Below are 21,401 nucleotides of genomic sequence, written 5' to 3' on the forward strand. Positions count from 1 at the left end.
ACTACTGCCTATGTTTTATGTTAAAAGAATTTCACCCCCTAAAAAAGACCTTTATGACAATTCCAGATTTTGAGAGAACCAAAGAAGGGGCAAAGACTAGAAAGACTTGGAACCCAAGGAAAGCTCCCAGGTCCCCTGCTGGCCTCTCCCACAGATTAACAAGATTAACTTCCTCTAGTACATCTCCCTTCCTTTTCCTAATGTGAACAGGAGCACAGAACAAAAGTTCTAGGGAGAGAATGAGAAAGAGATCATACATGTACAAACCAGAAGAAGCAAATAAATAGAATAGATAATTTCTGAAAATTAAGAAATAATCATAGTTAAACCAAGTTGCAATCCCATCCAAATTTTCTGGGAGACTAGATCCTGGTCAATATTTATCGAGGGTCAATAGATTTGGGGAGCTGAGGAAGTTGAAGTGGGGGAGAAGAGTAATCACTCCTTCTAGTTAAGGTTGAGTGAATGTAAAACCTCTTAGCCATCTTCCAAATCAATAGGGCTTCAAGATTAGCACATCTTCCTGTGCCTACCTCCAAACAGAGTAATTCACTCCACAGTTTGTAAGACTAAATCTTGCCCTTTGTTTATTCACCCATTCATTCGTCCTCTCATCGAATATTTGTTGGGTGAGTTTTATTTACTCATAATGTACCAGCTGCTATGGGTGCAGGAATGTGCAAAGGATAGCCGGTGCCCTCAAGCGGCTTACAGTCCAGTGGGGAACTAGCCGAGAAGAGAAATGGCACAGGAGTAGGGCTATGCATGTTCACTGAACCTCAGCCCCCAGCACAGTGCACGCAGTGAGAACTCAGCAGGTACCTGTTGAGTAAATAAAAAGTGGGATGGGAATTACGGTAAATTGATCTGAGTGTCTGTAACGCTGACTACAGGCTACCAGGAGAACGTGGTAGAGAACAAATCTACATCAGTGAGACCAAGGAAGATTTCCTGGAAGAGATCATTCTAACTAAAAAGCCAGGGAGTGACTAAGAGTAAGTCAGATGAATGTGGGTCTGCGGGAGTGGTTTTATTGGGAGAAAAAGTGCAAAGGCCAGAGGCCTGGGAAAGAGTGGTAGATCTGCGTCACTGCTCATAGTTTGGTATTGCCAGAAATTCACTGTGTGTGTGTGTGTGTGTGTGTGTGTGTGTGTGTGTGTAAGCAGTGACTGTGCATGTGTGAGTGTGCTCATACACAGGTGCACACATGGGTATGGGTATGGGTATGGGTATGGGTGTGTGAGTGGGAGTCTATTCTGGAGGGCAGTGATGAGTCTGAGAGCATCAGTAGGGTCCCACGTAACAAACTAAGGGAGCAGAACTTTATCCTGAGCACACAGTGGGGTTATCCAAGGGTTTAGGCTGGAAAGTGATTTGAGCTGCTTTGTAGTTGAGAAAGCTCCCTTTGGTGCAATTAGCTGAAGAATGAATTGGTCTCTCAAGTGAGAGACGTGCAGACTTACTGTGGCCAAAAGGAAGGTAGTGGCTGTGGGATGAACAAGACAGGTCCAAAAGATACCATCAAAGTAAAGCTGCCATTATTTGGTGACTGATTCCCGGTATTATACGTGATCTATATTGAGGGAGATGGGGGCAAGTGGTCTCCGTGGGGGAAAGGAGCTCTGAGCGCTGGCCTGTGTGGATGGAGCCCTTTGCCGAGAGCAATTTAAAAAACAAAAACAAAACAAAACAAAACAGGAGGCATGGATTGAGATGGAAGGGTTCAGCTGAGCTACTCGTTACTGCTCCTGCCGTCAAAGGTAGAGACGGCTTCACACAGTGGATGAGAGCATGTCCTCTAGGAACAGAGCACTCACATTTGAACTCAAGGCTGTGTGACCTTGGGCAGCCCCCTATTCTGCTCTGTGCTCCGGCTCCTCCACCTGTTTCCTTGGCTTGTTCTGAGGAGCACGTGTGTTCATGCTTGGGCAGGGACCAGACGCAGGCCCGGCACAAAAGTCCTACATGGGTTCATGGTCAAACGAAAATGTCTTCAGTCATGTCCTGGAATGACTGAGCCTGCATTCATTCACTTGCTTCACATTTCTGTTACTTCATCTTCCATGATTCTCCCGTGCGTTTATGCTGTCTTTTGCCTTACTTTACCAGCGCTTTATTACAAGGCCTTGAGACTCAGATCTCTCTTACCTTGAAATAAAATGTCTGAGCCTGTGTATGCTTCTGACCTCCACCCCCTCCCCTCAGAGCTGAGTTTCCAAGCAGAGCACACAAGACCCTGCCCTCTGCCTTCACTTTCTGACCATTCATTCATATCTCCACTCATTGTAACATGGCAGCCCCCCACCTCAGGCCCCCACTTCTGTAGTGAAAATGCCCCCTCTCAAGCCACCGATGATGCCCTCACTGCTGTATCCAGTGAGCCCAGCTCAGGCCTTGCTGGCTTGCTGGCAGCCCCGGCGCCATCGGACACATCCAAAGTCCTATCCTTTTCTCTTTTCCCCAATTCTGCTGCCTCCCAGGCCTCCTTCTCTCCCTCTGGTGACCAGCTCTCCTTCCCCAGCTTCAAGGAGCCCTCAAGACTCATCGAGGCAGGAGGCGGAGCAAGATGGCGGAGGAGTAGGAGACCTAGATTTTGTCTGGTCTCAGGAATACAGCTGAATAGGGATCAAACCATTCTGAACACCTACGAACTCAACAGGAGATCGAACAGGAGAGTAGCAACAACTCTCTGAACAGAGAAGCGACCACTTACTGGAAGGTAGGACGTGCGGAGAAGTGAATCCGAGGCGATATTCGGGAGGATAGACGGCGGGGGAGGGGCCTCCGTCGGCCGCTTCTGGCAAGTGCTAGAGCCGCGGAGCACAAAATCGGACCTTTTAAAAGTTGGCTCGGCGGAGGGACGTCGCTGCAGTGGCTAAGCGGGGGGTGGAATCCTCCCGGGACAGTGTGGTCTCAGGACCCTCGGGGTCACAGAGAGACCGGGGGTGCCTGAGTGCGGCAGAGCTCCCAGGTATCAGAGCAGGGAAGCCGGCTGCAGAGACGGAGCAGAGTCGCGGGCTCTCAGCTCGGGGTTGCCACAAACTGTGATCTGCGGCCCAGTCGGGGCACGGCTCCCCCAGCAGGGACCCAACAAGCAGCAGATCCGGGGAGACTCCCCTTCCTTCCCGGGGAGGAGCGGTGCGGGAACACACTGCAGGGATCTGCTGGGTTTGGAGACTCCGAGCGGGGTCGGGTGCCAGAGATAGAAACGCTCGGTCACAGGCCAGGTGAGCACGGAGTGCGGCCAGAGACCGGGGACACGGGAGTGACTGCTTTTCTCTGGGTGCGCACTGAGGAGTGGGGCCCCGAGTTCTCGGCTCCTCCGGGCAGAGACTGGGAGGCCGCCATTTTCGCCCTGGTCCTCCAAAGCTGTACCGAGAGCTTGCAGGGAACAAAAGCTCCTGAGAGCAAACTGGAGCAGCTTCCTTAGCCCGGACGGACAAGGGCGGGGCAATTCCGCCTCCGGCAAAGGCATTTGGAAACCACAGCAACAGGCCCCTCCCCCAGAAGATCAGCACAAACAGCCAGCAAGCCAAGACCAAGTTGATCGATCAAGGAGAATAGGAGAACTCCAGCGCTAGGGGAATACTGCACATAGATTCATGCCTTCTTTTTTTTTTTTTTTTTTTTTTTTTTTTTTTTTTTTTTTTTTTTTTTTTTTTTTACCATGATTCATTATTTCATCAAAGTTAATTTTTGTTGACTTTTTTTATTTTTCTTTTTCCCTTTTTCAACCAACATCTTATAAATCCCTTTTTTAAAAAAAAAAAACATTTTTTATTTTTTTTTCATTTTTAGAGTCATATTTTATCCCTTCATAGTAGTTATCCTTGTTTTTGGCATATATATATAAGTTGTTCTCTCTTTAAAATTTTGAGGTACAGTTTCTTCTAACAGATCAAAATATACCCTAAACCACTAGTGTATGGCTTTGTTCTAGTCTCCTGCCTGATCACATTCTCTCCCTTTTTCCTTTTTTTTTTTCTTAAATCTTCTTTCTTTTTTCAAACAACTTATCTTACCAAGTCCTTTTATAAAATCTTTTATAATTTTCATCTTTACAGTCATCTTCCATCCCTTCATTGTATCAACCCTTATTTTGTACATATATGTCTTTCTTCCTTTAAAATTTTAGGAGGCACTTTTTCTAACAGACCAAAATACGCCCAAAATCTAGTGTGTGGCACTGATCTATGCACTAGCCTGATCATATTTGATCATATTCTGCCTTTTTTGAATTGTTTTGTTTTTGTTTTTATCTTTTTTTTCTTTTTTTTTTTCTTTTTCTCTTTCTTTTTTCTTTCTTTCCCTTTCTTTTCCCCTGGTTTCAGGTCTTTTCTGATTTGCATACAGTATATTTGCTGGGGACGTTGTAAACCTGTTAGCCTTTTGTTCTCTCATTCATCTATTCTCCTCTGGACAAAATGACAAGACGAAAGAAATCACCTCAGCAAAAAGAACAAGAGGTAGTACCGTCAGCCAGGGACCTACTCAATACGGACATTAGTACGATGTCGGACCTAGAGTTCAGAATCATGACTTTAAAGATACTAGCTGGGCTTGAAAAAAGCGTGGAAGTTATTAGAGAAACCCTTTCTGGAGAAATAAAAGAACTAAAATCTAACCAAATCGAAATCAAAAAGGCTATTGATGAGGTGCAATCAAAAATGGGGGCACTAAATGCTAGGATAAATGAGGCAGAAGAGAGAATCAGTGATATAGAAGACCAAATGATGGAAAATAAAGAGGCTGAGAAAAAGAGAGAGAAACAACTACAGGATCACGAGGGCAGAATTCGAGAGATAAGTGATACGATAAGACGAAACAACATTAGAATAATTGGGATCCCAGAAGAAGAAGAGAGAGAGAGAGGGGCAGAAGGTATATTGGAGCAAATTATAGCAGAGAACTTCCCTAATGTGAGGAAGGAAACAGGCATTAAAATCCAGGAGGCACAGAGAACCCCTCTCAAAATCAATAAAAATAGGTCAACACCCCGACATCTAATAGTAAAACTTACGAGTCTCAGAGACAAAGAGAAAATCCTGAAAGCAGCTCGGGAGAAGAGATATGTAACCTACAATGGTAGAAACATTAGATTGGCAACAGACCTATCCACAGAGACCTGGCAGGCCAGAAAGGACTGGCAAGATATCTTCAGAGCACTAAACGAGAAAAATATGCAGCCAAGAATACTATATCCAGCTAGGCTATCATTGAAAATAGAAGGAGAGATAAAAAGCTTCCAGAACAAACAAAAACTAAAGGAATTTGCAAACACGAAACCAGCCCTCCAAGAAATATTGAGAGGGGTCCTCTAAGCAAAGAGAGAACCTAAAAGCAGCAAAGAACAGAAACGAACACAGACAACAGACAGTTAACAGTCACCTTACAGGTAATACAATGGCACTAAATTCATACCTTTCAATAGTTACCCTGAATGTAAATGGGCTAAATGCCCCAATCAAAAGACACAGGCTATCAGATTGGATTAAAAAACAAGACCCATCAATATGCTGTCTACAAGAGACTCATTTTACACCCAAAGACACCCCCAGATTGAAAGTGAGGGGGTGGAAGACCATTTACCATGCTAATGGACACCAAAAGAAAGCTGGGGTGGCAATCCTTATATCAGACAAACTAGATTTTAAAACAAAGACTGTAATAAGAGATGAGGAAGGACACTATATCCTACTTAAAGGGTCTATCCAACAAGAAGATCTAACAATTGTAAATATCTATGCCCCGAACATGGGAGCGGCCAATTATATAAGGCAATTAATAACAAAGCAAAGAAACACATTGACAACAATACAATAATAGTGGGGGACTATAACACCCCCCTGACTGAAATGGACAGATCATCTAAGCAAAAGATCAACAAGGAAATAAAGACTTTAAATGACACACTGGACCAAATGGACTTCACAGACATATTCAGAACATTCCATCCCAAAGCAAAGGAATACACATTCTTCTCTAGTGCCCATGGAACATTCTCCAGAATTGATCACATCCTAGGTCACAAATCAGGTCTCAATCGGTACCAAAAGATTGGGATCATTCCCTGCATATTTTCAGACCACAATGCTTTGAAACTAGAACTCAACCACAAGAGGAAAGTCGGAAAGAACTCAAATACATGGAGGCTAAAGAGCATCCTACTAAAGAATGAATGGGTCAACCAAGAAATTAAAGAAGAATTAAAAAAATTCATGGAAACCAATGAAAATGAAAACACAACTGTTCAAAATCTTTGGGATACAGCAAAAGCAGTCCTGAGAGGAAAGTATATAGCAATACAAGCCTTTCTCAAGAAACAAGAAAGGTCTCAAATACACAACCTAACCCTACACCTAAAGGAGCTGGAGAAAGAACAGCAAAGAAAGCCTAAACCCAGCAGGAGAAGAGAAATCATAAAGATCAGAGCAGAAATCAATGAACTAGAAAGCAAAAGAACAGTAGAACAGATCAACGAAACTAGGAGCTGGTTCTTTGAAAGAATTAACAAGATTGATAAACCCCTGGCCAGACTGATCAAAAAGAAAAGAGAAATGACCCAAATCAACAAAATCATGAATGAAAGAGGAGAGATCACAAGCAACACCAAAGAAATACAAACAATTATAAGAACATATTATGAGCAACTCTATGCCAGCAAATTAGATAACCTGGAAGAAATGGGTGCATTCCTAGAGATGTATCAACTACCAAAATTGAACCAGGAAGAAATAGAAAACCTGAACAGACCTATAACCACTAAGGAAATTGAAACAGTCATCAAAAATCTCCCAAGAAACAAAAGCCCAGGGCCAGATGGCTTCCCAGGGGAATTCTATCAGACATTTAAAGAAGAATTAATACCTATTCTTCTGAAATTGTTCCAAAAAATAGAAATGGAAGGGAAACTTCCAAACTCATTTTATGAGGCCAGCATTACCTTGATCCCAAAACCAGACAAAGACCCCATCAAAAAAGAGAATTACAGACCAATATCCTTGATGAACATGGATGCAAAAATTCTCACCAAAATACTAGCCAATAGGATCCAACAGTACATTAAAAGGATTATTCACCACGACCAAGTGGGATTTATTCCTGGGCTGCAAGGCTGGTTCAACATCCGCAAATCAATCAACGTGATACAATACATTAACAAAAGAAAGAACAAGAATCATATGATCCTCTCAATAGATGCAGAAAAAGCATTTGACAAAGTACAACATCCTTTCTTGATCAAAACTCTTCAGAGTATAGGGATAGAGGGTACATACCTCAATATCATAAAAGCCATCTATGAAAAACCTACAGCGAATATCATTCTCAATGGGGAAAGGCTGAGAGCTTTTCCCCTAAGGTCAGGAACGCGGCAGGGATGTCCACTCTCACCACTGCTATTCAACATAGTATTAGAAGTCCTAGCCACAGCAATCAGACAACAAAAAGAAATCAAAGGCATCCAAATCGGCAAAGAGGAAGTCAAACTCTCACTCTTTGCAGATGATATGATACTGTATGTGGAAAACCCAAAAGACTCCACCCCAAAACTGCTAGAACTCATACAGGAATTCAGTAAAGTAGCAGGATATAAAATCAATGCACAGAAATCAGTGGCATTCCTATACACCAACAACAAGACAGAAGAGAGACAAATCAAGGAGTCGATCCCATTTACAATTGCACCCAAAACCATTAGATACCTAGGAATAAATCTAACCAAAGAGGCAAAGGATCTGTACACAGAAAACTATAAAATACTCAGGAAAGAAATTGAAGAAGACACAAAGAAATGGAAAAACGTTCCATGCTCATGGATTGGGAGAATCAACATTGTGAAGATGTCAATGCTACCTAGAGCAATCTACACATTCAATGCAATCCCCATCAAAATACCATCCACTTTTTTCAAAGAAATGGAACAAATAATCCTAAAATTTGTATGGAACCAGAAGAGACCCAGAATAGCCAGAGGAATACTGAAAAAGAAAAGCAAAGCTGGCGGCATCACAATTCCGGACTTCCAGCTCTATTACAAAGCTGTCATCATCAAGACAGTATGGTACTGGCACAAAAACAGACACATAGATCAATGGAACAGAATCGAGAGCCCAGAAATGGACCCTCAACTCTATGGTCAACTTATTTTTGACAAAGCAGGAAAGAATGTCCAATGGCAAAAAGACAGTCTCTTCAACAAATGGTGTTGGGAAAATTGGACAGCCACATGCAGAAGAATGAAACTGGACCATTTCCTTACACCACACACAAAAATAGACTCCAAATGGTTGAAAGACCTAAACGTGAGACAGGAGTCCATCCAAATCCTAAAGGAGAACACAGGTAGCAACCTTTTCGACCTTAGCCGCAGCAACTTCTTCCTAGAAACATCGCCAAAGGCACGGGAAGCCAGGGCAAAAATGAACTATTGGGATTTCATCAAGATAAAAAGCTTCTGCACAGCAAAAGAAACAGTCCACAAAACCAAAAGACAACCGACAGAATGGGAGAAAATATTTGCAAATGACATATCAGATAAAGGGCTAGTATCCAAAATTTATAAAGAACTTATCAAACTCAACACCCAAAGAACAAATAATCCAATCAAGAAATGGGCAGAAGACATGAACAGACATTTCTCCAAAGAAGACATCCAAATGGCCAACAGGCACATGAAAAAGTGCTCAACATCGCTCGGCATCAGGGAAATCCAAATCAAAACCTCAATGAGATACCACCTCACACCCGTCAGAATGGCTAAAATTAACAAGTCAGGGAACGACAGATGTTGGCGGGGATGTGGAGAAAGGGGAACCCTCCTACACTGTTGGTGGGAATGCAAGCTGGTGCAACCCCTCTGGAAAACAGTATGGAGGTTCCTCAAACAGTTGAAATTAGAGCTACCGTTCGATCCAGCAATTGCACTACTGGGTATTTACCACAAAGATACAAATGTAGGGACCCGAAGGGGTACGTGTACCCCAATGTTTATAGCAGCAATGTCCACCATAGCCAAACTGTGGAAAGAGCCAAGATGCCCATCGACAGATGAATGGATAAAGAAGATGTGGTATATATACACAATGGAATATTATGCAGCCATCAAAAGGAATGAGATCTTGCCATTTGCAACGACGTGGATGGAACTGGAGGGTGTTATGCTGAGTGAAATAAGTCAATCAGAGAAAGACATGTATCACATGACCTCACTGATATGAGGAATTCTTAATCTCAGGAAAGAAACTGAGTGTTACTGGAGTGGTTGGGGGTGGGAGGGATGGGGTGGCTGGGTGATAGACATTGGGGAGGGTATGTGCTACGGTGAGCGCTGTGAATTGTGCAAGACTGTTGAATCACAGATCTGTACTTCTGAAACAAATAACGCAACATATTTTCAGAAAAAAGAAAAAGAAGATAACAGGAGAGGAAGAAAAGGGGAGTATGTCAGAGGGGGAAACGAACCATGAGAGATGATGGACTCTGAAAAACAAACTGAGGGTTCTAGAGGGGAGGGGGGTGGGGGGATGGGTTAGCCTGGTGATGGGTATTGAGGAGGGCACGTTCTGCATGGAGCACTGGGTGTTATGAACAAACAATGAATCATGGAACACTGCACCAAAAACTAATGATGTAATATATGGTGATTAACATAACAATAAAAAATTAAAAAAAATAAATAAATAAAAAAAAAAAAAAAAAAAAAAGACTCATCGAGGCAAAACGAGCCCCTCCCCGTGGCTGTGCTGTGATAACTGGTTACAGGTCTGCTCCCACTAGGCAGTGAGCCCTTTCCAGGTACAGCCCCTGCCTTCCCCATTTTTGACTCTCCAGCACATGGTTAAATGCCTGAAACTTCACCGACTAGGAGCTCAACATGTTGGGCGAGTGAATAAATTAGTGGAGGAACGAACAAATAGAACCCAACTACTTTACTTCTTCTGTAGCCTTCCCTAAATGTACAGCAACTGTATGAAAATTAGCAAATGCTGAGTCACCACTTGAATGATGATTCGCTAACTGATTAACTTTTCAACTCTGTGACTTCTTCCCCTCTGATTAGTAACTGGACTTCTAATCCAGAAATTAGCTATAATTACTGGTCTTGATAGCCCCACCGGTTGCCATGACAACTGCAAATGTTCGAGATTGGGGGTTCCAGTGACCCCTGTGTGTATATTTGGGCAGAACCACTTTTCTTCACCACTCATTGCTAACTCATAAAGAGAATTGGGATGTTTTTGTTTGCCCACTGTTGCTTCATTTCCTGGATGTTCTCTTTTTCAAAAAATTCAACGAGTAGGATTGTTTTAAAGTAGGTAGTGAACATGAGAAAAAGAGGATGCTGTTACTCCTTGGACAGAAACTTAGCATAAGATACGCTTTCTAGAAGGTGCTAGGGTCACGGTGTATATGATGTAAGCATAAGGGATTTGACGAGCCCCCAGGGTAACCCAATTCCATGTACTGAAGTGCAGAAGCATGGAATTTATGCACTTGTTTATGGCATCAGGAAATGAAGCTAAGGGATGTTCACGGCATACAGGCTCAGAATCCAAACTAAGGTGCAGCGTCCCTCTACTGTTTATTTGACCTCCTTGAGGTATAGACTAGGATGGGAACAAGGAGTCAGGTGCACATACTCCTGGTGCCCAAATTCTGAATGACTCAAACGGGCAGCCCAAAGGAACAATAAAGAAGAGCATGAAGGAGGGAAGAAGGACAAAGCATTGCAGGTGACAGGCAATGGTCAAATTTATTTGGGCTGCCAAAGGTGATTCCTACTTTCCAGCCTTGACCCTGACATTCCTGATCATTTCTAACCCGAAAACCTGTGGTCCACCCAAGAATGATGGCAAGAATCCCCATGGCGGCGGCGGGGGGGGGGGGGGGAGCAGGCAGGAGAGGGGGAGTGCCTGGGTGGCTCAGTGGTTATGCGTCTGCCTTCGGCTCAGGTCATGATCCCAGGGTCCTGGGATCGAGTCCCACATCAGGAAGCCCACTTCTCCCTCTCCCACTTCCCCTGCTTGTGTTCCCTCTTCTCTCTCTCTCTCTCTCTCTCTCTCTCTCTCTCTCTCTCTCTGTCAAATAAGTGAATAAAATCTTAAAAAAAAAAAATCCCCATGGGTTCTGTATCATCCTTGAGGATGGGGCAAGGACACACAGCTAACAGTGGATGCGGACAGAGGAGCTAATGGCACCACCCAGATTGCTCAGAGCCCCTCCCCATGCATTGCCTCCCTGAGATGGTGAAAGGGCCAAGAAGAGAGGCAGTAACTGAAGGGTGGGGGTGAGGACAGGAAGGGCAATGACACACGTCAGGCACCAAAGCTGGAGTGTGACTAGGAGGACGACCACACGGTCATGCTCACAGGAAATCCCTCTGTGCTACCAGCTGGAGGACCCGGATGACTCCCAAGTCCCAGATCTAAACGTTTTGAGTCAGACCCCAGGCCCTGAACTGAGTGGCTCACAGGGAGACAGCAATGCCCCCAAAGCTGGAACCCAGGAGAAGGTTCAGGGCATTGATAAAGGAGCTGTATGGGCTTTATTTTCCCTCCTCCTTCTCTTTTTCTTCTCCTTTGCTTCCTGAAGGTGCTGCATCATCACAGTCTGATGCACTGTGACTTCTGAGGGCCCAAATGGTCCCCATATGCACGTCATTTAGGGCTCATGTGTGTGGAAAGTAACAGAAAGTAATGCAATAACAGCCAAAGGGGGAACTCCTCCCATGCAAAGCTGGGGGCAGGGAAGAAAGGGCTATTTTAGGATGCCTTTGAGAAGCTGGAGAAGGAAGCTTGATTACAGCATCCTTCTCACCCATGAAGGGCTCCCTGTGATTGCAGAGACCTCAGCATGGGGGTCCGGGTGTCTCCACTCCCTGCGCAAGACAACAGCACGTTTCTCAAAGATCACCAGGGGCTGTCGGATGGAAGGACTGCTGGAGCCCTAGTCATCAGTGAAGTCTCGGGAGCCCTTTCTACTCAGAGGGTCGGAAATACAAAACCAAGCCCTCCTGCGTGGCTGGGGCTTGCAAAATGGTGCAGCCACTTCCGAAAACGGTCTGGCAGTGCCTCAAGATGTGAAATGTAGAGTGACCCAGCAATTCCACTCCTAGGTATAGACCTGAAAGAAACAAAAACCTAAGTCCACTCGTGCACAATGCTTGCAGCAGCTATAGTCACCATGGCCAAGAAGTGGAGGCCCCCACAATGCCCATCAACTGAAGAACAAACAAACAAGCTGGGACATAGAAAGTTACGGAATATTACTCAGCAATCAAAAGGAATGGAGCTCTGCTACATGTTAAACATGATGAACCAAACTCCAGTGAAAGAAGCCAGGCTCAAATATGAAATGTCCAGAAGGAGCCAAACTATCCAGGCAGAAAAGAGACTCGTGCTTGTCTCTGGTGGTGGTGGATGAGGGAAGGTGAGGAGGGAAATGGGGAGTGGTTGCTAACGGCTACAGTGTCTCTTTTGGGTCGAAGAAAACCTTCTGAAGTTAGATTGGTAAACATTTCACAATTCTTAAAAAAAAAAACTATTAATTGTAGAGTTTAAATATGACTTGATGGTATGTGAGTTATAACTCAATGCCACTTTTTTAACGAAGAAAATACATCAATACAAACTCCTCCTGGAATGCTCAGACCAAGAAAGTAAGTAGGACTTGTTTCCTGTGGGAAATCTCCGGGGAGTTTTGTGTTTACTTGAACAGAAGGAGTTTCCCCACCACGGCCATGGCCACGTCTGTCAGTATTACCCGGGGCAGCACAGAGCCAGGAAGCGAATCGACAGAGAGCCGCGGAAGATGCAGCACATACAGGAAGTGCCCTCCATACCACGGGTCAGCAAAGGATGGCCGCAGGCAAAATCTGGTCTGCCATCTATGCTTGTAAATAAAATTTTCCTGAAACACAGACACGTTGATCCACTTAGATACTGTCCATGGCTGCTCGCACACTCTCACACCAGAAGAGCTGCGACAGAGACTGTAGGGCTTACAAAACCTAAGCCATTTACTACTGTTCCTTTACAGAACAAGTGTGCTGACCCCTGCTCTAGACTCCCCAGTCTAGAGTCTTGCTACTTCAATATGGTCTACATGGTAGCCGGATCACCCAGGAGTCTGTCAGAAATGCAGACTCTCAGGCTACCCCATACCTACTGAATCAGAGTCTGCACTTGGGTTCGTTAGTTGTGTCAGTGCAAACAGAAGATGCCAAGACAGGATTCATGTGCAAGGATTTCATTAGGGGGAACAACTCTGAGAGAGAAGAGGGTGTATGCCTGGGAAGTCTTGGGAGAGCCATCAGCCCGTGCTGCCAGTCTGACCTTGAAGGAAGGACAGAGGGAAGGGAGGTTCAGCAGAAGCCCTGGAGACCACTGTTTAGACTAAGGAATGTTCTGCAAGCCCTTCAAGAGTCTTCAAGCCAGAGTTGGCTGTCAGAGAAGTCCTGACTCTCAGGCACTGGTTTGCTCTGTCCCCACCACACCAAAGCGTATGTGGCCTCAGTGCAAATGTAGTGATGAATCCAGAGCATAGCTCCTGGGGGTCTCTGGTCAGTGAAACAGCCAGCAGTTGGAGGTCCGTGAGGCTTATCCTCAGTGCATCCGCTGCCAGGCGTGTGCCCATGGCAGCCCTTACATTTTAAGAAGAATCCCAAGTGATCTCTATCAATATTTAAGTCGAGAAGCAATGCTCTAGAGCATGAGTTGGCAAACTGTTTCTACAAAGGGCCAGACAGTAAATATTTTAGGCTTTGTGGGCTGAACTGTCTCTGCTGCCATGCCCCAAAGCTGCCATTTAGCTTGCAAGCAGCCACCGAGGACACACGGTGTGGCTGGGTTCCAATAAAACTTCATTTATAAAACAGTCTTCTGCTTTGGGCCAGATGTGGCCATAGTATACCAACCTGTACTCTAGAGTTGTGGGGTTTAAGCTTTTTTAAAACAACTAAATTCTTTCTTCAGAGAAATGGATAAGAAAGGGAGGAGTTAGGAGGGGAGCCCCGCACTGGGCAATTCTGCTCAGAAGCCCCGAGGCAGCTCTGCAGACAGCAAAAGCAGATTTGAAAGCCACTGCCCTATTCCCCACAAAGAGCCTCGAGATCCAGAAAGTTCCTCTCACCGTTCTTCTCATCCCTAATGGGCATCCAGCAATCTAAATTTCTACTTTATGTGTCCTACAAACAAAACTGAGTAGTCTAACACTGTGCTAGATATTTGGGGATGACAAAAGTGAATCAGACATGCATCTGGCTCCTGAGGAACTCTCAGCAGATAGAAATGAGACCTGTAGGGGCGCCTGGGTGGCTCAGTCTTTACGCGTCTGCCTTCGGCTCAGGTCATGATCCCAGGGTCCTGGGATTGAGCCCCGCATCGGGCTCCCTGCTCCACGGGAAGCCTGCTTCTCCCTCTCCCTCTCCCTCTCCCCCTGCTTGTGTTCCCTCTCTTGCTGTGTCTCTCCCTGTCAAATAAATAAATAAAATCTTAACAACAACAACAAAAAGAAATGAGAAACGTACAGAACTGATAAGGCAGGAAGCAACGTGCACGCCAGGAAACCACACTTGAAGGGCTACGGAAGCAGGGAAGTAGAGATCACCCTCACTGAGGGAATCGGGAAGGCTGCCTGGTCAAGGGGTTCAGCAGTCAGCTGTAAAGAGGGGCAGAGTGACAGCCCGTTTCACTTCTAACACTAGACGTCGCCCCCTCCTTCTGGAGGGGCACACGGGCACAAGATAAAAGCCCCTGGTATGCAGATGCTAACTTACAACCATCAGGGCACATGGGTCGTCTACACAAGCACTCTCATGTATCTCATCCTCACCATGAAGGGGAAACCCAGCCCCAGAGGCTGACAACGGCCTTCGCATCCATGGTTCATGTGTACAAAGGGTAGGGGTGCTACAGCTTTGCTGCACATCTGGACCCTGGTCAAGGAGCAGGGCTATAATGTGGAGGAAATGGGTAATTCCTCAGGGTCCCATGAGGGCAGACAAACACTGACTTTGATCGTTGTTGCGATATAGGAAGAGGCAGCTGAGGAGGAAGGTCACAGAATCCTCATCTCCTGAGGAGCTCTGAGGTAGACTGGATAAAGGGGGAGATAGCACACATGGTCCTATTCGAAACTCTCTTCACATCTATGTTGACACGTCCGGGTATGGGAATCTGTCTTCTGTGAAGCTCCGTGTCCACACGAATGAGACTTCTTACCCTGAGTACACAACTCCCTTATTGGGAGAAGGGGATGTCTCGGTATCCCATAAAATTGCATTTCTTAGATGTCATTCAAAACATACTAAAAAAAGCCATCAAAGTGCCCTAAACAAGGAGTTTTTAACCCATGGTCAGGAGACACTGGCCATCAGGAACCCAAAAAGCTCTGAAAGCTATGTAAACTATGTGAACGTGTACGTTTTTCTGGGGAGTAAGCATAGCTTTCATCAGATTGTCTGTGATGCCAAAAAAGCTTTAGTGCCATTGTCCAATTTATTCAAAATAGTATGGCCCAGGCTAAAAAGAGCATGTGATTTAAAAAAAAAATGGAATTATTTTAGGCATCTGATTCTACAGTGTTCTCAATCATCTTGAAACCATCTTGTGAAAAATCCTATTTACCATCATTCCTATTTCACAGATTACCTAACTAAATTCCTAAGAAATTAAAGTTAATACCTCACCTAAGGAAAAATTATAGGTTCATGAGTAGAACCAAAGATAAGCAGATTAGCACCCACTGCTCTTAGTGATGACTATCTCAAGCAGTTAATACCATGTCATAAGTAAGTAGCACCGGCCAAGCCCTGCGTCGGGCACTTTACATGAATGACTTAATTAAACATCACAACAACTCTGTAAGACATTATCTCATTTCTCCACTTGAAACCAAGGCTCAGAAAAGTTGAACGGATTGCCAAAGATCAGAGTGCTGATAAATGTCAGAGACGGGACCGTAGTCCAGGTCGGCCTGACTCCTCCATTCTGTACTGGGATCTGCTCTGAAAGTTGGATCCTCACAAGAGAAAAACGAGTCTTCAAGTGAGGGACAGTTTCTTAGACATCTTTGTATTCCCCACAGTGCCTCGCTGGGCTTCGCATGGCAAGGCCCTCAGTAAATATTTGTGGAATGAAGACACATGGACTCAAGCTCTAATCCTGACATGGACTTACTGACTCAGTCCCCTGCAACTTGGAGCTGCAGGTGGTTACTCAGCTGGGCAACTGCAAGGAACATTTGAAATCAATTATGGGTGAGGAGGAACCTATTAAAAGCTTCTCTTCTGTGTATGTTGGGGTTGAAGGAGGGGAAAGGAACAGGATGGTTTCAGGCTTGGGTGCTGGAGCTTAAGGATCTCACATCAGGATGGGACAGGATTTGGCTTCCGTCCGCCGCTGAGGGAGTTCCAACGGCCCAACCAAATGGGCCTGTGACCTCAAGCTACTCCTCCGTGGCCCCACGTCCCTGAATTGCCAGGTCCCTGAGTAGTTGGTTTTATCAAGATCCCTACACTGGAGCACTTGCATACAGTCTTTTGGAAGAACTTCGGAAGGCCTTACCTTGGGGGGGGGGGGGAGCGGAGGGGGGCAGCACCATCATGCCCCCTCTGGAGGCCAGAGAGAACCTCAGCACCTAAAGTCTGTGAGGCCTGCATTGTCCTCCGCCCTGAATAAAAGGATCCCAGCAATCCATTCTGGAGTCCAACTTCCTATTTTGGAAGAATGTGGGAGTTTGGGGTGGAGGGAGGCGGTAACTAGTTGATTTTGTTTTCTTTACTGGTTGCTGCAAGTGCAAGTTAGTCACAACCCCACAAAATGCCGCTTTAGCCCTTTCACATAGGCCCTGCAAAAGGACTTGTTTGAAGCCAACCCTAAGGGATGCCTACCCACAACACTCTGGGAGGGAGGGGGTGATAAAATAACAGCCCAGAGGCGCGGGCAGGGACAGCAATCCAAGAAATCAGACTACCCACTACGTGGCTTCCGAACAGCCGCCTTCTCTCCTGTGCATGAGGCAACACTGCCACCTAGTGCCCCATGTGGGAAGTATTCCCTGAGGCCCCACATCTCAGGGGGTTCCTTCACAGGGGCTGGTGTGGTTGAATTCTCTGCTGAAGGGGAAAAATGCCCCAAGTTTGGGAGATGGAGAACTGGGATGCTGGGTCTAAGGATGTAGAAGCTGAGGTTTGAGAGCCATTGGGAAAGAGTATGGGAGTCAAGCCTTGCAGCGCCTCAGATGATCCTCAGCGGAGCAGCAGAACTTCAAAGGCTGGATTATGTTTAGCTCCCAGGAACTCGATCCAGTTGTTGTTCTGTACAGGTGAAGGCCCACCAGCCCAGGAGCAGGCAGTGATCAGCTACATGCCCAGTGCTGGCTAAGTGAGGGAAGATGGTCTGGTCTGCTGGGAAGAGTGAGTAAATTCTTGCAAATCAGAGACATTTCTGGGGGGAACAACCTCTGGCCGCCTCATGGCCCTCAGCAAGGGGGCCCACAGGTGAAGTGTAAGGAGCTAAGCACGGTGAACAGAGATGCCTATGCCCTCAGGAGCCCGGCTGCTAAAACCCTGAAGAATGAAGGCCTTGTTCCCAGCCCCCATCTTTCCCAGACTTTTACCCTAAATCTTTCCTGGGTATGTTCTGACATGCGCAAGTCTAGAGAAAGATATAGGGTGGGAGGTGGGAGGAGTTAGACCTGGGTATTCCCTGCCCTCAACCTTCCCGGGGTGGACCTCAAGGGGAAAGACCAGTACATCACAGGGGCCACTTTGACTGGAAGACAACGAAGCCTCAGAGGCTAGACTGTCTGCAAAAGACTTCGTGCCTAATTTTACATGCTTCTGGAGGGTTCTGAGGGGCACTTTGGAGAAGGATCTGAATGTGTGTGCTGTGGCAAGGGGGGCAGGGTGGTTGGCGGTGGACAGGTGGGCGAGGGAGGGAGGTGTATGGGGGGCAGGTGGGGAAGTACAAGGAGCCATGCTGTAACTGGAATCAGCTCCTGATGCTACTCTCTGCAGAGCACGAAATGGGACATGGAAGGGATAGGAGAGAGGTCAGGTACCCACTGTCCTGAATCTGTTCCCTCGGGTTTGAGTTTTAATAACTGGAAGCAATAGCCTCTGAGAGCCTCGCTCATATATTCCTGTTGGATCCCTCTCTAATTCTTCACAGCCAGGGAACTGATCCCAGGTCCCTCTGTTGCTACTGCAGGAGGAGGGGTAAGCGGAGTCGTGGGTCTCGGTCTAGACGGCAAGCACACAGTTTCCCTGGCAGATGGGTACTAGGAAGCGAGATTAGGCAGCAAGAAGATGTCATCTGGGAAAAGCTGCGAAGCTGCCAACTCTGATCAGATAATCATCTCATTATTTCTTCCATTTGGCCCCAGAATAAGGATTTCCTTCTACTTTGTCTCTGCCCCCACCTTCTTACAGCCCAGCCCCTTCTCTCTCCCCTCCCCTCACCCCCTCTCCCACCCAAAAATAAAATAAAGCAAAACCACAAGACTCTCGAGAGCTCAGTGTCTGGGAATCCCAGCTTCCAAAGGAGAAATCACAGCCAAAGAGGGGGAGACAGCGTGTCCAGAAGGGATGTTCCAGCAACACCCCATTGAAAGAGGCTCCCTCCTTCCAGATTTCTTTCTCCAGTCTGAAACTTATTTGCCGGCATCCAGCAACCTGAGAAGTTTTTAATTTGGGAAGTTGTCAAGCACTTCAGGAGCTCTGGGGTTTCATTCCTGCTCTGCCTCGGGCACACCTCTCACTGTTTCCGTTTCCCCACCAATGTCAATGGGACAGGCAAACATCAGAGGGCATTGTAGATAATCCAAATTAACGAGATTAAAATGGATCTACAATGTGCCTAGCCTTGTGTGAGGTCCTGTTACGAGGGGATCCAAAGGGATCATGAGACCATAAACGACGATCTGTCCTGTCTAACCCCCAGCCCTTGCTTGAAACCAACCCCCCGCCCCCCACCACCAGTAAGGCAAGGGAGATAGTTATTCCTAATGCCACTCTTTTCTTTGTCCTTCTGGGTGCCATGAAAGCCAAGATCTGGGCATAGTGGAAAACACATAGAGGCAACGTCCTGAGGTATTACCTCTGATCAAGACCATAGTTACGGTTCCTTTTTAGGTCCCTCATACAAGAGCCAGGGCTAGACACCAGGGTCCCCGCTTGTAAGTGCCAACCTCTTCCAGCAGCCCCTGCTGTTCTTAGGCTGGATACATGTTAGGACCAGCAAACGGGACTCCAGGACTCGGGCCGGACAGTAGCTTTCTGCTAAGTTCCAGGACTGCTCAAGGAAAAGGGAACGGCCAGGGGTTAGGGTTCCGCACCTGGCGGCTCGGGCGGCCTCGCCCCGCCCACCCGTGGCTCGCTGCGCAGGTCCCGCTCCTGGGTCCTGACACGTAGCTGCCAAGTTGCCTGGCTCTCTCAGACTGGACTCCAAGAAATGGGGTGTGATGCTTCTTCCCCACTGACAACGAACCAGAGATCTTCCCCTTTAAAAAGGGGGTGAGGAGTGAGCTGAAGGTCTCCTAAGTGCACGCGCCATGTACAGAACCACAGGAGATCGATACTTGTTGGGACAAATGCTCTTGTGGTCACAGAGCCATTATCGTAGATGATGTCTGGAGTCCTGCTGAGCTGATGAATAAAGGCCCTTCCCCCTCTCTCCCTGGCCAGCCCCTCCTGGCTCTCCTGCCCCTGTGCCCTTCCTCTCCTCGCCCCCTCGGTCTAACCCAGGCAAACACAAAGCCAGCCATACCCCAAGGACCACAGAAAGCCCAGGGGCGGGCCGTTACCTGCAATGATGGCTGGGTTGTTCTGTCCTCCCTCTGGTCTCACCCAGGCTTCCACCGTGAAGGCCTCCCGGGGAATGTCAGCCGGCACTTCCGGGCGCAGCAGCAGCCGCCCCCGCCTCCCCGAGAAGTACAAGACCGGCAAGCCTCCGCGGGGGTTAAAGGTCTCTGCTTCCCAGTGGGGGTCCCCTCCACCCTTCTGGATGCTGTCCGCTGTCAGACTGGTTCTGCCCCCGTGCACAAGAGGATGCTCAGGCCGAGGCTGGAAATGCCGGGGGGAGACACTGGGGTCTCCCTGCATGCCCCCTCCCTGCCCCTTCACCACCTGACGGCGATGCCTGGTCTTGGCCCGGCCCTTCCTTCGGCTCTCGGGTTGGAGTTCCTTTGGGCCCACGAAGGTGGTGGTAACGGTGGGAGCTGTGGCCGAGCGCTCCTGAGTCTCAGCCTCACCTGGAATCTCCTTGGATCCTCCATCGCCAAGATAAGTGTCACTGTCTCTCCGCAGCTCAGCCCGCCCAGGAGGACCATGCCAGGCCCACGGGGTGGCTGGCTGCTCAGCTTCACCCCTTGGCCCCCCACTTCCGGCTGGGCTCGTGGCCAGGCCCCCCGCGTCATCTGGCTTACTGTGTCCTGCATGGCGGGTTCCCTGACCCCCCACAGGGTAGGGCATCAGGTGGTCCCCAGGCCTGCTGGGGTAGACCCCAAAGAGGTGATGCTGGGGAGCAGCTCTGGGTCTTTGCAGCTTGGCCCCCAGCCAACAGCGTTCTCCTTCTGACAGCACCTGGTTCGGGTGTCCCCTCTGAGCCACGGATCTCTTGCGTGGCCAGCCTGGCTCAGAGCTGGCAGTACTGAATGCCCACCCAGCCAGAATCACGAGGCAGATTCTCAGGATCTTTAGACACATCATACCTCCCCCAGCTCTTTATACAGAACCAGAAGTCAACTTCTGGGTACCACACAGGAATGATGGGGAGAAGAAAAAGAGATGGCTAGCAGTGGATTCGCAGTCACCGGGGAAACGGTTTTGTTCACAGACCAAACTTTTAGGAGCAGCCCCAAAAGTGTGTCTCTTCTGGCTACCAGCCGGTGAGTGCTGTGCCTCCCTCCTTCTCCCCTGAACCTGGCTCTCCTGACTCTAGTTCAGTCCTTGCAGAACGAAGTTCCTTTCTCCGGGTTCCTTGGAATTGGAACCTCCTTCTAGAGAGCTCAGGTTTCTTTCTTTCTTTCTTTCTTTCTTTCTTTCTTTCTTTCTTTCTTTCTTTCTTTCTTTCTTTCTTTCTTTCTTTCTTTCTTTTTCTTTTGTCCCTTCTTCAGTAGCCCCTCCCCCTGCCGATCCTAGAAGAGGGACACACAGACAGGAGCCAGATCCTCTCACACACACACTCCCTCACAAACACATACCGCTCCCTACCTGAAGTCATGAAAAAGACGCTAATCTTCTCATTTTCATTCCTTTCTCCTTCTTCCTTTCCTAGGAGTTATGTTCTTTCTGTAGCCCGTAACCTAAGCTACATTCACCTTCAAACAAATCGTTAGAGGAACTTGCATCCAGAAGCACAGAATTTGATGCTTCTCTCTAACACTGCAAAAGGAACCTG

The 21,401-nt window shown here is 47.2% G+C and overlaps 1 protein-coding gene across 1 annotated transcript in view; it reads right to left on the minus strand.

The window, feature by feature from the left end:
* PAPPA2 (pappalysin 2) overlaps window positions 1-20,710 on the minus strand; it is a 269,440-nt gene extending 248,730 nt beyond the window's left edge. Inside the window, exon 1 of the mRNA XM_027609924.2 lies at window positions 19,807-20,710. Within this exon, the coding sequence (XP_027465725.2) occupies window positions 19,807-20,710 (904 nt within the window). The remainder of the gene's footprint in view (window positions 1-19,806) is intronic.
* Window positions 20,711-21,401: the final 691 nt, after the last annotated feature.

Source organism: Zalophus californianus, chromosome 10 (assembly GCF_009762305.2).
Source record: "Zalophus californianus isolate mZalCal1 chromosome 10, mZalCal1.pri.v2, whole genome shotgun sequence".
Classification (NCBI taxonomy): Eukaryota; Metazoa; Chordata; class Mammalia; order Carnivora; family Otariidae; genus Zalophus; species Zalophus californianus.